We start from the raw sequence: 15,846 nt of genomic DNA, 5'->3' as shown, positions 1-15,846 counted from the left end.
GCTGGAAATCCAAATGCATTTTCTAGATAAGGCCTTCCACAGAACCTTGCACTCCAAAACTCTACTGTGCTTTTCTGACTTTCTGCTATTACAGCAGGTCTGTCTGTAAAAATGTATCCTGCAATTGGTAGACTAGCAAAGACAGCTTATGCCTCAGATAATGGTATCAGTACACACACTCTCAATTCATTACTGAATTGTTCTGATTGTATGTAAGGTCTGGAAGGCATATTGATTTCACAAGTTCAGTGATCATAGCTTACCTCTAGTTTTTAGTTCAGGCAAAATAAGCCCAGGCAGTGCCACAGGCTGGGGCAGAGTGGCTGGAAAGCTGCCCAGAGGAAAAGGCCCTGGGGGCCTGGTGACAGCAGCTGAACAGGAGCCAGCAGTGCCCAGGTGGCCAAGGAGGCCAATGGCATCCTGGCCTGTGCCAGCAATAGTGTGGCCAGCAGGAGCAGGGCAGGGATTGTCACCTGTACTCAGCACTGGGGAGGCTGCACCTCAAATCCTGTGTTCAGTTTTGGGCCCCTCAGTCCAAGGACATGGAGCTGCTGGAGCATGTCCAGAGAAGGGCAGTGGAGCTGGGGAAGGGTCTGGAGCACAGGTCCTGTGAGAAGAGCTGGGATTGTTTAGGCTGGAGAAGAGCAAGCTCAGGTGTACATTATCACTGTCTACTCCTGAAAGAGGATGTAGCCAGGTGGGGTTTGGCCTCTTCTCTCAGCTAAGAAGTGACAGGATGAGAGGAAATGGCCTCAAGCTGTGCCAGGGGAGATTCAGCTTAGACATCAGGACTTTCTTCACTGAAAGGATTGTCAAGCATTGGAATGGACTGTCCATGGAAGTGTTTGAGTCACTATCCCTGTAAATGTTTAAGAAATGACTGGACATGGCACCTAGTGCTGTAAGTTATTTGGCAGGGTGCTGGTGGTCAGTGCACCCTCAATGATTTTGGAGGTCTCATCCAACGTTAATGATTCTGATTCTGTGAAATAGAATCCAGTAATTGTCTGTTTTGCCTACAGCTAAGATGTGGAAGTCTTAAGTCTGTAGAATATAGTAGAGTATTAGTACCAATGCAATAGCAGATCCACTCATAGAAGTAGCTTTCCATATGACTTCTGCTCTCTAGCCTTCTTTTGCAAACAGCCTGAAGATAAAAGAGCAGTTCTGTCCCACATGCAAACTGGGAGATAAGAAATAAAAATTTCTACTGCATCTTGTTAAGTTTTACAGATACTTCAGTAAAGGATAAGTAAACAGTGCCTCGTCCTTAATAGTTAATTATTAAGGGAAACTTAAAGGAAAACAAGTAACTTCAGGTTGTTTTTTAACAGAAAAAAGGGATGCAAGGGATAGTCAGGGCAGTGTAACACAGTGACTTGCAACTGCTACCCTTGGCAATACAGCTGTTGATCTAGCAACCTGCTAAACAGAATAAGCTATTTTTTAAGTTTCTAAGGGGATAAAACTGGATGGTGCCAGGCATAAGTGTCAAATAATGTGATTCCCTCCCCTTGCTCACAGGAATTTGTGTATGCTGGCAAAAAAAAAAAAAGTGGTGTTTTTTATTGACACCAAAATATAAAAAACAAGCAGTTAATCAGAGTTTCTCACTGTAATATGTAGACATATCCTCAAAAGGATAGTACAAGTGGTCAATTTTCTTGGCCAGCTTTCTTTAAATGAAAGAAAACTGATTGTAGTGATAGTTGCTGCTTATATTGTTCATTCATAGTAAGGGGGAAATACCACAAATTCTACACTGACGGTCTCTTTTTACACTCAAATATGTCTCAATATTCATAATGCTAAAACTGGATGTGCAGATGCAATCCAAGGTATGTCAACACCCCAGCTGTTTACAGTCACTGCTAAAGGAGACTGGAACCTGCATTACTAGGACACAGCTACTTCAGACGTTACCTAGACAGAGTTATTTGTTCCTCACATTTTCCTGACTCTTGAAACTGCCACTGAAAAATAGCAATGTCTACATTCCCTGGACTGTTAAAAAGTGTAGGCTGTGGAGGTTTGTATTTTTCCAGTTATCTAGTCAATAAACACAAGAGCTGGTCAGAGACAAGAATCTCAGGAAAACCAGTCTGCTACAATAAAAATTGCTACAGTAATATGCCAAAGTTAATATTTTGACCACTGGAAATCAGTCACTAGCATCAGTGACCACTTGTTTTTAAGGACAGTAGAACAGGCACATTCACTGGTCAAGATCATCTAGCTACAGATTTACCAGATTACACTTAATCTGTTCAGTATCTGCTATCTTTTTACTGATAAAGTCTTACAGGGTTACACAAAGACAGAGGCTTTATCAAATGTGTTACACATCATTGACACTCTATTTCCCATGCCTGCAAAATCATTGCTCTGAAGGCAGAAATATAAACATATTACTTGCTTAGATAATTTGCCCTGGTGCTACATGTAATTTATGGTGAGCAAAATCAAGTCACATCTGCAAGCAAACAAGAAGCTAACCTTTCCATAAGATCAATTTCCATACACACCAGTTCTGGTCTGAAAAACTGGTTTTTGCAAACCAGTGGTCATTGTTCTTCACAGCTTCTGGCTAGCTCCAGCTAGCTACATGTTCAAGAAACATGCTTTCATGTCTTTGTCATTGCTTTGTTTACTGACTGAGTAAATCAGTCAATGTGCTTTCTAATTAAGCTGTATTCTGAAATGTATTTCCTTCACCAATCAACAATGGAAATGTATTTTCCAAATAAAAGACACGAGAGTACCTGATTTTGCTAAAGACAGTTACTGTATTTTTCAAATTCAATATATTTAATATAAAAAAATACAGCATTAAAATGATAACCACAGGCAACAAAATTTTACCATAATGTAAGTTAAAGACAGCATTAGACTTTAATTATTGATGAGTCTGGTAGACTACTTGGACAAGTCCTTGATTGCAGAATCCCATGTAATCAGGAGTGAACTATGACAGATGACCAGAAGCCTGACCTATTTTCACCTGGGGTTGGCAGCATCTTTCTGGCTCACATCTGGCAACTTGGTTTGAAGGAAAGCATAGATATGTGGCCAGATCTTATTGGTTTCTGTTCCAGAAAAGGATTTCAATAACCCTTTCTTCCTAAGAAAGAAAAAGAAGAAAATATTACATATGTCAAATTCTTTAATTGTTTCAGAATATCTGCCTCACTTGGAGATTACCCTGGCAAGAGTGTGAAAATATGCATGTGATGTAACACCAAGAACACCTGTAGCATTGGAAATGCAGGCTGGAGGTTCATTACTCTGTTCCTCAAAGAGCTGGCTATTGACCACATCAGTTCATAAAACTGATGGCTGTCTGCAGAGCACTTAATCATAAACAAGGCAAAGTAGCAATGTTGTCATACAGCACGTGTTGTACAGACTCTGTCTAGATGACTGTGACTAACCCAGGTATTATAAGGCTGCACCTCATGAATCAAAGAATGTGCATCAAGACAAGCAAAATAACCAGACACAAGAGCATTATTCTGAATTAGTTGTAGGAGCTAGTTTTATCTGTCAAGTGTGTTACTACCAGTTACAGCTTAGGCATCTGTCTTATTGTGATGCTCTAAAGCATTTTCACTTTAGAAATCTAACAAAACCAGGAATATCATTATCAATCTAGAAAAACTTCAAAACCTAACCACACCAAAGATGGAGCTTCTATTTTTCTGCTCAACAGTCCTGGAAGAATACAATGAATATGGAAATACGAAAGGACAATCACTGATGTTGTCAGAATCTGATTTCTTAGTCTAGGCAAGGTAAAGGTAAAGCTCTACATGGTGACTTACTGTATATCTATATATTAGCAGTATGACACTTGCAACTTTACATTAAGAGAAACATTGCATATAATTTTGACTCTTAAATGAACTAGTAATTTGTTCCTACTCCACAATGCAAATGACAATTCTGAATTACCTACTTATTCCCAAAGAGTATTGCTAGCAGGGTCCAATCTTAGAACAGCCACATTTACATCCTCATTAACAGTTTCTCTATTTGTGTATCACTTCTTGACCCCTTGCACTTGTTAGAAGAGCTTCTACCCGTACTCTTAAGTTCTTGAAAAAAAAAAAAGAACTGCCTGTGTTACCTCACCCACCAGAGCTGTTGTTGCTCAGAACTACTATGTATTGAATAATGCATAGCATTCTTTATAAAGTTAAATGTGGCTGGCTGCAGTGATAGGCTGTTTTACCAGACAGGTTCCAGAAGGTCTCATGCAACACTGGAAAACCATACTCATTCTACTGGCTTGATTTCTTACTGAGGTCATGAAAGCTACACAACTACCCCCACCACACTCACTGTTGTGGTATAATATACTCTGTAACTGGAGAGATCTGTTCCTCACTATGCTGATGCATAGTAAGATTTTGAAACATGGAAGAAGAGATTTTATTACTTACCGATAATATTCTAGAACAGGTTTTGTTTGTGCATCATAAGCCTGCAGCCTCTTGCTGACAGTCTCTGGCTTGTCATCATCACGCTGAACAAGGGGCTCGCCAGTAATGTCATCAATGCCCTAATTATGGTTAAAAGCAAATACCAGAGTATGCTTCTTACTTCCCTTTAAGCATGCTTTGTGTGATCTTTCTATTTAAATTATGATCAATTTCCACTTAATCGGGGTATAGATTTCTGCTTATAAAGAGAGAGGCTGCTGCCTATGTTCTTATCTGGAATATAAGTTGTTGACTTCCCAGTAAATCAGTCTGTCAGTTAAAGATATTTTCTCAGTATTGCCAATGAATATTAGATCATAGTAACTTGACTAATTTGTCCTCTGGAGCTTTCATAGAAAGTAGAGAACATGAAAACAAAACCTTCACTTACAAGGGAAAACGATACTTTTGGTAGTACATTCCTGTATAACAGGAAACGAGAGGTAAATTGGACCTTCATTTGACAATATTAAAATGGGCAAAGGAGTTAATTGCCCTTTGATTTTAAGTTGCAAAATGGAAGAGTTATCATTTAGCAACACTTGTACAAAAAATGGCCTAAAAGTCAGCTGAAGCTTTCCGTACAGAGGTAGGGACCTAATTTGTGAACTTTCGTCCCTTCTAAGTAAGTATTTTGCAAGTCTATTAAAAGAAGATGGACAACTGTATTTCACCTGTTTAGCTCTCTTCCATGTTTTCACTTTAAGTATTGCAGCCCACTGTGTTGTGATGTCTGCTAATTAGTGAAAGGTAAAACAGTTCCTAATAGCAAAGCTCTGGCAGCTGAAGCCTACTCTGGTAAGCCTGATAATTCTCTGCTCCATCTTGCCTGTGCTCTTCTGCAATTGAAAATAACCACAGTTTTAAACTATTTGTTTTAAATAAAACAAAGTCATTATTTCCAGTTGCTCACTTCCAGTGCTTACCTGGTATTTCAAGCTGGCCTCTGTTCCTGCAACAAATCCAAAAACTACAGGGCCTGCTGTGCTTCTGATGTAAATTAATAGAGCTTCCAGGTGAAATGTGATGCCACAACAGCTAAGTTATTAAGGATGAAATACAGTTTTAGCTGAGTTGCACTAAACCAAATCCTTGTTCTCAGAAAAAATTAAAGTAACAATGTGCAGTCTTTATCTTCAAGCTCCTCTTTAGGATATCTCAAGTCGTAAGTTCTTAAATCTGTTGAAAAGCTTCCCTGACTTGAAAGTTTCTATATCCAGTTTTGCAGTACAGCAGCTCTTCCCTTGAAAATAACCCATCCTGATTAAATATAAACACAGGGAAAGCATTAAGTGAATTCCTCTGACTGGTGGTTTGGTGTTTCCTATATATAAAGCATGACTCCTCTGGAGGAAGGAAAAGAAAGCTGTATTTTGGAGTGTATAGGCTGCAAAGAGGCAAAGACCGTGCCCAGATCCTGTGCCAGTGTGCAAGGCAGACAGTATTCCAGATCAGTGAACAGCTTTAATAAGAGCTTACAAAACACCATGGTGTTCCACTCTGCTCCGCTGGGAACAAATACATTGTCCACCGGCTTAAGAGGTTCTACCACGTTACTAAGATACCCTCATACCAGCACAGTGTTTCCAAAAAGATTCTGTGCTCCCAAGAAATGAAATGAGCCTTTTTCTTCTGAGCTGCTGTGTTTTGAAACAACATATGCAAACAATATTTTACTGCAGCTAGCAGATGCAGTGCAGCTCTTATTTAGTGCCAACACAAAAGCTTATTGCTTACCTGCACTTTGGGAGGATTGAATTCAAGATTGTAGACTCTGCCACTGGCAGGGTGGATCCAGCGTGCTGTAAGCCGACACTTTATGGTCTCAAATGGCACGTCTAGGTCAATCACAGTGTCTATTTGACATTCTTTATCGAGGGCTTCTGCCTGAGCAACTGTTCTGGGGAAACCTTTTTAAAGGAAACAACTTCATAAAATTCAAAAAGCAGAGTTATAGCAAAAATTACCTGGATTGAGTCACGAGAGAAAATAATAGTTACACAGCAAAAAAGCCAAAAAGCATTGTCCTATTCTATAAAGATGGAAGATACATCAGATTTTCCAGTATCTTTCAATGATACCTTAAGTTTAAGCTTTCATATTTTCCAGATTCTGTACTGCATTGGTAGATAACTCTGAACTTCATATAAAGAGTTAGGAAGTTCCCTTCACAGTTTAATTTGACAAAACAATCATTTTCCAGCCCAAGAACCATGGGGACACCATTGCAGCTTCAGTCCCCAAAAGTATAAACAACAACAAGTGAATTGAGGAGAGCAATATGAGAGGATGTGACTTCATAACCTGAAGCTGTAATTGGACAATTAGCCCCAATATATAAATGTACCAAAACTTATCAAAGTGTGAAAACATGTGACCTGTCATCCATCTTGTGTCTCTCTTGGGTCCTGCTTGGGCAGAGCCACATCCAGGTTCTTGTACTGCCCAAGGTATGCTTTTTTAATGCCTGAATGCTTTTTAATAAATACCTACTTTATTCCTTTAACACCGTCTAGCCTCTGTTCCAGGTAGCCTCTCAAGGCATCATCAGTGTGTCACGGCATTTTAACTTTTTAAACGCCTCCCAGCTTTCATTTCTTCATTTCAGCTAATCATTTTCCCAAAGGTGCAACAAATAAGTGCAAGAAGACTCCAGATTCATATATGCCACATACTACTGCACTGCATAAAAGCATTGTATACACATTGAGAATAATAAAAGCTCCAGTGAAAAGTTTCAGTCAGAAGTCAGAACAACTTAGAAACATCTGTGACATCTCTTACTTTCACAGCTGTGTAAGTCTGGCTTAAGGTGGTAGCCATTACAAACCTGTTTATTCAGTTAATAAAACTAATAAAACAGTTAATAACTGTTTAATTCAGTTGCAGTAAGCCAAATATATTTACCAGAGACAATCCAGGATTTAGAAGGGTTCTAAAAGTTTGAGCGTTTCAAACTATCCTCAGATGTGATGACTGAGAGAACACTCAGGCTGATCAGGAACCTGTCTCTTTCACTTCAAAGATGCTGCATTTTGCCCCATGAACTCCGTGGTTCCCTACTCTATGCCTTAAGCTCTTAGATAAATCTAGTGCAACTTAGCGGGAGAGCAGTAGGAACAAAAAACAAGAAACCCAAGGTCTCCACAAAGGATTTGAAAAGAAAAATTGAGCACAAGACCTTCCGTGGTCAAGGCTACTGAAGAACATGCTATTACATCCTATATTCACTGGAACAATGCCTCTCCTCAGAAAGCTCTAGCATAGTCTCATGTTCTTCAGTAGCTTTCAGTTTGCGTCATGCTGTACAAGTAAACATCTCCATAAAGGCAAGTACTGATAGGTACAAGCTTGAGAAACTCTTGCATAATGTTGGTTGTCTGGCCATTGCATGAGTGAGGAAAAACATTAGAAATAGGAATTAGAAATAGAGGTGATTAACTCAGACCAAGTGCATTAAGCCTCTTGCAACTGGTGTGCATCACAGTTATGAGCTGCCCTCATCCTATTTCTCACACATTCACATTATGTCATGGAAGTGCTTCTAAATGTTAAGAGCAGAGGAAGAGTCAGGTCTTCAACACTGCTGCTGAACACTGTTCAAGAGCTGCTGATCTTTCTTACTGTTAGCCACCATGCTTCTAAGTTATGCAGATGGAAAATGAGTTTGCTTGGTACTGGGTAACGAGAAAATTCCTCAACAAATTGAAGTTTCTTTACAAAAGCATTTCATTAAAATTGAACTGGCATTTTCTACATAGTGTTTTCTCTATACAGAAAAAGGTCTGCAAGATTTGATGAGTTATGAAGATTCCAGGAGATCTTCATCTAGAGAAGTTCTCTAGATTATACAGCACATAAATCTAAATGGATTATACCCACAGACACATATGACTCACACTGCTACATCTGCTATGACTCTAGAAGCCACCAACCTATTGTAAAGCAGTAAATCGGTGTTTGGCTAAGTGAGCAAGCAGTTCAGCAGCTCTGAACTAGTTTCAGCTAACTGACCCCATCTGTTTGTTCTGTATTGCGGTTACCAAACTAAAGATTTTGGGTTAACGTATTTCAACAGAACAGTGTTGCTCCTACAAAGGCCATTATGCCAGAGCTATCCCTAGTGTAACTCACTGAGTCTCATTACAAATGCTGATGCAGACAAAATTTCTGCTCAAAAAGTTTAAAGGAGCACATTAAGATGCAGCAGAGACTGATTTATTCTCTTATTTATGGTCTCAACACAGTCCTCCTGCTGAGAGCACAGCTATACAGCTACACATCCAGATCCACAAGACTGGAACTGTGTCTACATGGAACCTGTAACTAAAGAAAAAAAAACACAGTATCTGCTGTCTTTGCTTTATTGTTTAGGCTTCATTGTACTGTTTACTGTGGGAATGAAGCCTTTATCTCAGGGAGCGACTAAAGCTACCAAAACATATCACTGTACGTAGGAGCAGCTATATAAATATAACTATAATAAACCACTGAGGGACAGAGACCACTGTGTGTTTTTCACTCCCTCTAAATAGAAAGTCACACCAATAACTTTCTTGTTTTATATACTGAGACAGGTTGTGACTAGAGTCTGAAAAAAACATGCATCCAGCCTAGACACTTTTTGTGCTGGGCATCCAACTGTACTCCCACGAGCTGGAATAACAAGAGTCATCCTGCTCATGAAGATAGCAGCAAATGCTTTTTCTCTCTAGTGCCAATGCTGAAGCAATGAGCTTACACTGCAGAACTGCAAAGCAGTTCACTCTGGAGAACAGAACCAGACAGCAAATGAAACAGACCTTTTAGGACAATTAAGTAATGGTTTTTATTGCATTCTACACTGCTGCACACTTACTTTTCCATACTCACCTTGTTACTGCATCACATTCCTACCTTGCTATTTAAATAATTCCAAAGCCCCATCCTTCAAAACTTTTCCACTTCCCAAGGATTTTAATAAGAAAAGACTTTTAAAAAGAAACTTCTCAATGCCTATTTTAACAGGGGAAATACCATATGAATGATAATAAAAGATACTAGAATTGCCAGCTTTGAATTTTTTCTGGAATGCTGAACTACCCTTTTAAACATGAGTTAATTGACCCTGTAATGCCCTGAAGGCAGGATACACTGGAAGCATTTGTCAGCCAAAGAAACTGGGGCAGACTATCTGCTGAAAGTTTCACAACAAGCTGGCAACCAGTGACCAAAGTAGTCACAAGTTTTCCAGAACCCGTTTTCTCTCCATATATAGTGATATCCAACATGATAACTTACCATCCAATAGCCAGTTGTACCGGTCTAGACCTTTTATCTCATTCAGCATTAGTCGTGTCATGATGTCATCTGGAATAAGCTGCCCTTGATCAATGTAGGATTTGGCAAGGATTCCCACTTCTGCAAAAGTAAAAGTTGCATTACACTATCTCTGACCTCCAGCAAGGGAAAAAATGACCACGAGCCTGCAGAAAAAACTGTTTTGATCGGGATGACGCAGAGAAGTTGTAAACAAGACAGACGACATGCTTGCCAAAATTAAAAAACATCTGTATGATCAACTAGGATCTGACCATGAAAATATGTATGAGATTAATTTGATCTAGCTGTAGGGCAAAACACACTTCTATCCACACACATTCTGAATAAATTTACTAGTATGTATTTGAAATTTGAAGGTGTCTAAAAACTAAAATGAGGAGAGGCCATTAGCTAAGAGTCTTCAAAATAAGAAATAGAAAGGATACAAAATTTTTAAGATATCAGCCCTCAGACTTCCTGAAAAGAAAGTTATTTTCTCAGCTTAATGGCTAGTTACTAACTTAGGCTTCATTACAAATATAAATGCCTTTGGCATTTAAGAAAGCCATCTGTAGTGGGAGACGCTTGCCAGATACGTATTTTTATGATTACTAGAGTTGCAAGAGGAATTACAGATAGTGTACACTATTTATGGGAGCACATGGACACTAGTATTTTGCCATGGAACTGACTAACCTTTAGTACCAGTCATTGATCCCACTGTCCCACTAAAATTCCATCCATGCATTGTAGTTCCAGCTATCACACCATGCTCCTACACGGCAGGCAGTAGCATGCTGTAGTTCACCCAAATCATGGGTATGGCCAGGAAGAAATTCAGTTGCCTGGGTTGTGTTCTAGGCACAAAGTTTCCATATCTTTCATTTATAAAACAACTACCCAATTATGTTAAGTAACCCAGAAGAGCAGCTAGACTGGTTTAATTGTGGATCTGCAGAAGCTTTTACTTGCAGCCAGTTTAGACCCAGTTACAGAAAACTAAAGAAGAGAAAATGGGATGGACATCCCATATCTTCCACACAAGACATCACCACTTTTCAGTAGAAAGCAATGACAAACGCCACTCCCATCCCTCAGCGCATAGAATGTGCAACAGGACAGAGGCCCTTCTTCAGATGAGGCAACTGAAAAGCAGTACATGCCCTCAAATAATGCAAATAGTAGCTTTGGTGATGAGAAAAAAACAAAATAAAGGAACAATTTCCCCTTAGTGTGTGTTCACATCTGTAGTAGGCTTTGAAAAGTACAAAGACCATTTAGAAATATGCACTGTGCACCTTGGCCTGACTTCAAAACATAGTCACTGTATGGAAAAGAGTCAGACTATGGTGCCTGAGTCCTCCAGCACATCACAAACTGAAAGGTGACTGTCTGCCTGGGTACAAAGTGTTTCTTCTTTTCCCTACCTCCCTTCTTCATACCTCTTTTATTATTCTAGTCCTAGTGTGCTTTGAACCATGTAACCCACAAAAGTAGGCTGGGAGAAGGGATAAATCATGTCTAGATAGTTTAATGTGTACTTGATGCTTGGCTTCTACTAATTTATGTTGCAGCATTGCTCCAGCCACAATGATCTAAAAATATGCACAAGGCAAGGTTCACACGGAACAATTAAAACTTACCTTGGAAAGATTCATGAGTTTTTGGGCCCAGAAAAATTTAGAATATGAGAAGCTATACTTAGACCAATAGAGCTTGAAAAACGCTGCCTTTTGCCCCTCTCTATGGAACTCAGGTCATTTAGAAAGTCACTTTTACAGGAGGAAAGAAATAGGAACAACTATACCCAAACAGTCATACATTAGGACAAAAAAGTTGGTAGACTAGCTCACAGATCTCTCTCTTTTTTTTTTTTTTTTTTTTCCCTTTTTTTTTCATCCCTCCTGTTGGGAGTGGGACTTCATGGGATTTTGTTTAGTTCTGAGTTTTTTCAGGTTGGGTCTGAAACCACTGCAGGCGATCTTCAGAATTACAGGTAACAAGTTTCTTTCCTTTGTAGGTGATGACAGGTATCCATGTTCCATGATTTTACAAAGGATTGGCATGCTCTGACCACACTACAGCAATCAAGCTCTAGCCATAATCAGAAAAATTACCTTAGCATTAGAGTGGTGGTCACAGACTCTCCCCTGTCCAGAAGAACATGGTAATAACTGCAGAATGATAAGGACACTCATTTCCAACAGGACTTCTCAACAATGTCCATGTTCACAAGACACAATGCAAATTTTGCATTTGCACCATACAACTACTGTTAACTATATCTGATTTTCCAAGGGCTTTAACTGCCCATCTTATTCTAACTCATTTCACAAAGAACTGGAAATTGCAGGACTCTTCGACTATAATCAAAACTTGTTGGTCTTTGCCTTGACTGAACTTGTCAAGGCTCCTTGAGTTGCCCCTCAGTTGCTCTCTTATTTTCAGTGTACTACCAAGTCCTGCTACCTCATACTTCACCTCAACCCTCTGTGAACCATTTCTGCAGCTACTGACTGACTTTCAATTAAATTGCACTAGAGTTTCATCTGGGTTTACTAGTGAATGAGAAACTCAGTAGCAGAGTCTGGTAAATTCTGCTGTAGCTAATTTAGAGCAAACTTCACCTCTTAAACTGTCCACTGGCTTCTTCCCTCATATTCTGGATTTTAATGTGACTGCTAAACTTCCATTTCACAGGTTTGCTCTCCTTCACAGTCTTTCATCTGCCCAATGCACCAAGAATGATTTGTGTAACCACTTCTCTTTCTGTCACTTCAGGCTCCCACCTCAATTCAAGCAATATTGATATTTCCACTTGCAATTTCCTCACACAACCTTCAGCATGATTCTGGTGCTCTGTGGTCTTGCACAAAACCTAAAGTATTAAGTAAACATTGTAAACCTCAAATCACTTGGTAAAACAACATTTCCTTTGTTTTCTTGGGATGGCTACCCACCAGGTCTTACACCAGAAGTTCGTAACAGAACAGTTTTGTGACCCTCTAAACAAAAACTTAAAATTGTGCAACCAAATAGAAATAGCATTAAGATAATCAGGTATATCTACACAGGCGTGCTCCTAGCAATTTCTTAACTTACAGTATCTATAGCATCAACTATGGTAAAGTCAGCAACTGTACTGAAGTGATTATCCTTAGTGAGAAAGCAGAATTTGTGTGAATTTGTGTGAAGACATGTGGAAATCACATCACAACTGCTTCACCTCCGAACATGTTTATGAGTATTCCAAAACTAAGACTGCCAGTTACCTAGGCATAACACTACAGTGATTCACTCACAAGTGAACGTGATATTCTACAGCTTGAAGTTGCTGGAAATAATAATACCCCCACTTCATCATGTGCAGCCTGAGACGGTTCTTTTGAGGTTTTTCACCCCACCATGTAGAAAAGCAGATATGGAAGTCAGGAGGAAACTGTCCATCATTGAAAAATCTACCAGAGAAAAGGACTGTGGTATCTCAGCTGAGGCCAGAGGTCAAGTAGGACTACACAGCAAGAATAATTAATATCTTTACCTAGTATAAGCATCGCTGAATGTAAACACAGACCATGCTGAAATCTAAGCATGATATGAACTCATAAGACAATAATAATTTTTAAAGCTATGCAGTTTGAAAATTTTGCCCATTGTTTTTTTTTTGAAAGCACTGCTGTTATGCCAGCCAGCTCAGGACTAGGCCTAATTTTGGAACAGTTGTTAACAATTCTAGGTACCTTTACTTCTAACCATCAAATGAACATCCAAAAAAGTCTGATTGCCCAAAACCCCTCCTCTTGCCCTGCCTTTAAAAGGTGTGAATATTTTTCTCTTTTAAGATGCAACCGTGAGAAACCAGGAGAAACTATCAGAGCTATTAGAAACACGGGTACAAAAACCACTGGCTGCTTACAAAAAGCACTCAAGACTAGGAAACGATGAGGTGTAACAAAACAAGGAAAACAGGATAACCCCAGATAACCCCGTACACGTTCACGAAAGAGGCTGGCAAGTGACAGCGTATGCAGGACCCGCGGCTGCGGACATGAGGCCCACTTCAGTGCCTCTGGCCTCCACAAGAGCTGTCTGAAGCCACCCAGCCTCTGCCCGGCTGGAGGTCACACAGAGTGGGACTGGGGAGCAGCAAAGCCCCTTAAAGAGGCGCTGTCCCTTCTGGGAGGGGACGGGAGGGAAGGAGCGGGGCTGGGGGCAGGAATGTGTGCCCAGGAATGAAGGAGCGTGTGTCCCTTCCCTGTGTCAGCGGGGGCTCCCGCAGGGCTGCGCGGGGACCGCTCCCGCGGGACGGGGACGGCAACAGGGATCGCCGCCGCCGCACACACACCCCTACCCTCGTCCCTCTTCCTACCTGTCTTCTTCTGCATGTTGTCCCTCAGCAGATCGCCGCTGGAGAGGTGCTTCACGCCGAAGTGCTTGATAATGCGAGCGGAGACGGTGCCTTTCCCGGAGCCCGGCGGCCCCATGATGACGGCGCGCAGCAGCGGCGGCACCACCATGGTGCCCCCCCGCTCCCGCCGCGGCTCCCGCTCCTCCGGCCGCGGGGGCGCGGGCAGGAGCGCCGCCTTCCCGGGGAGCGCCGCCTTCCCGGGGAGCGCCGCCTTCCCGGGGAGCGCCGCCTTCCCGGGGAGCGCCGCCTTCCCGGGGAGCGCCGCCTTCCCGGGGAGCGCCGCCTTCCCGGGGAGCGCCGCCTTCCCGGGGAGCGCCGCCCCGCACCGCCGGGGAGCCCGGGCCGGTCCTGACAGGGAACAGCAGCGGCAGCTTCTCCGGCTGTCAATCAGTGGCAGGAAGGAAAGATCCTTTACGTCAGTGCACGGGGGCAGGGAGGGAGGGATAAATGAATAACGATAATAAAAAGATAACTAAAGCAAAGTGCATCTCAGAACGCCGCATCGGAGCGCATTTAGGCACTGTTCAAACCGGCGCTGAGGAGCTTCCCCTCAGCCCTCCGCCCATGAGGCCCATTTGGGCTGCTCCCTAAGCCGTCTGCCCTCTGTCAGTCAGAGAATCAAAGAGTCGTTCGGTTTGGAAAAGACCTTGAGGGCCACCGAGCCCAACAAGTAATCCAGCTTTGCCAGTCCATCCCTAAACCATGCCCCAGACTGAACCAAGTCCGCCTTGTAAGTATCCCCAGAAACGGTGACCCCACTACTTCCCTGCACCACCGTGAGGATTTGCCAGACTCAGCTGGGACGAGGCTCCCTAGCTGGCTGTCACCTGACGACAGCTTGGCTGCTGGCACGTCCCGTCGCTGTCACTGCCCTGCCCGGATGCCCCGAGGCTGCGGCTGACTTTGCTGTGCTCGTTCACGCCCATGCAGCAACCCTGCCCTCGCCGGTCTCTCACAAGTAAGCTCCCACTTTCTAGCAGCTGCATTTTTAATGGGCTGTGCCCAAGTTTTGTTTATGATACTCGAATGTGAACAGCTGCAGGTTGCCCTTGTTCTGACTAGTGTTCTTCCAAACACCAAGATGTCCTTTCCCACAGAAATGATTAGGTGATTCTCAGCTACGGGTGAACACATTGTTTTGGCCAAAACATTAGATTGTCCCATTTCCAGAGTGTTCACAGTCATGTCCACAGCAGGAGAAGAGAGTCTTCCAGCTACCTTAGAGGTTCTGCAGATGCTGATGGATGTCAACCACTTTATCATAAAGGTCACGGTGGAAAAAGTGAGAAGAAAGCAGAGCTGGAGTCAAAACATTAATGAAATTAATATTTCTGTTTTAAAACATAGTTTTTTTTCAATAGTTTTACACTGAAACAAGTAAAGCCACAAGAAAATATTCATATGGATATTTAAGAACAGGAAGGAAATGAGATTATAACCCCAAAACTCCCCAAACAAACAAAATTAATTGCCTTAACAATTAAGTAGGAAGGCACTGGTTGATCTTGTAAAGCTTACTATGAACATAAGTTTCATTACACTGAGAAATGCAAGCCTTCATAAATGAACCTAGTAATACCTCTGTTACTAGGACAGAAAGAGTGAAACATTCAGGACTTCAGCAGTGTTCCCAGGGCAACACCTCAGTCTGCCAAA

General features: G+C 41.6%; 1 protein-coding gene across 3 annotated transcripts; it reads right to left on the bottom strand.

Moving 5' to 3' along the window:
- Window positions 1-2,766: 2,766 nt before the first annotated feature.
- AK3 (adenylate kinase 3) lies at window positions 2,767-14,397 on the bottom strand. 3 transcript variants are annotated; one of them, XR_015280390.1, is made up of 7 exons: window positions 14,152-14,397; window positions 9,762-9,881; window positions 6,219-6,391; window positions 5,408-5,519; window positions 5,156-5,320; window positions 4,443-4,561; window positions 2,767-3,121 (listed from the first exon to the last, which is right to left on the bottom strand). XR_015280390.1 is itself a non-coding variant. In XM_023943626.2 (5 exons), exons 1-5 carry the CDS (start codon window positions 14,297-14,299, stop codon window positions 2,998-3,000), a joined length of 684 nt encoding a protein of 227 aa, XP_023799394.2. In that variant the 5' UTR covers window positions 14,300-14,397; the 3' UTR covers window positions 2,767-2,997. The 3 variants fall into 3 exon arrangements, 1 of the variants encoding a protein (XP_023799394.2); XR_015280391.1 differs by lacking the exon at window positions 5,156-5,320; XM_023943626.2 differs by lacking the exons at window positions 5,156-5,320; window positions 5,408-5,519.
- Window positions 14,398-15,846: the final 1,449 nt, after the last annotated feature.

The sequence above is a fragment of the Cyanistes caeruleus genome, chromosome Z, assembly GCF_971803275.1.
Source record: "Cyanistes caeruleus chromosome Z, bCyaCae1.hap1.1, whole genome shotgun sequence".
NCBI lineage: Eukaryota > Metazoa > Chordata > Aves > Passeriformes > Paridae > Cyanistes > Cyanistes caeruleus.
Note: the sequence above shows the minus strand (reverse complement) of the source record. Positions and strands in the feature narration are given on the sequence as shown.

Coding starts and splice junctions, on each gene's coding strand:
- AK3 (XM_023943626.2), bottom strand. CDS start 14,299: ATGGTGGTGCCGCCGCTGCTGCGCGCCGTCATCATGGGGCCGCCGGGC. Junction 6,392..9,761: donor GTACAACTGGCTATTGGATG/GTAAGTTATCAT, acceptor TCCTTTAAAAAG/GTTTCCCCAGAACAGTTGCT. Junction 3,122..4,442: donor CCTGTTCTAGAATATTATCG/GTAAGTAATAAA, acceptor TTTCTTTCTTAG/GAAGAAAGGGTTATTGAAAT.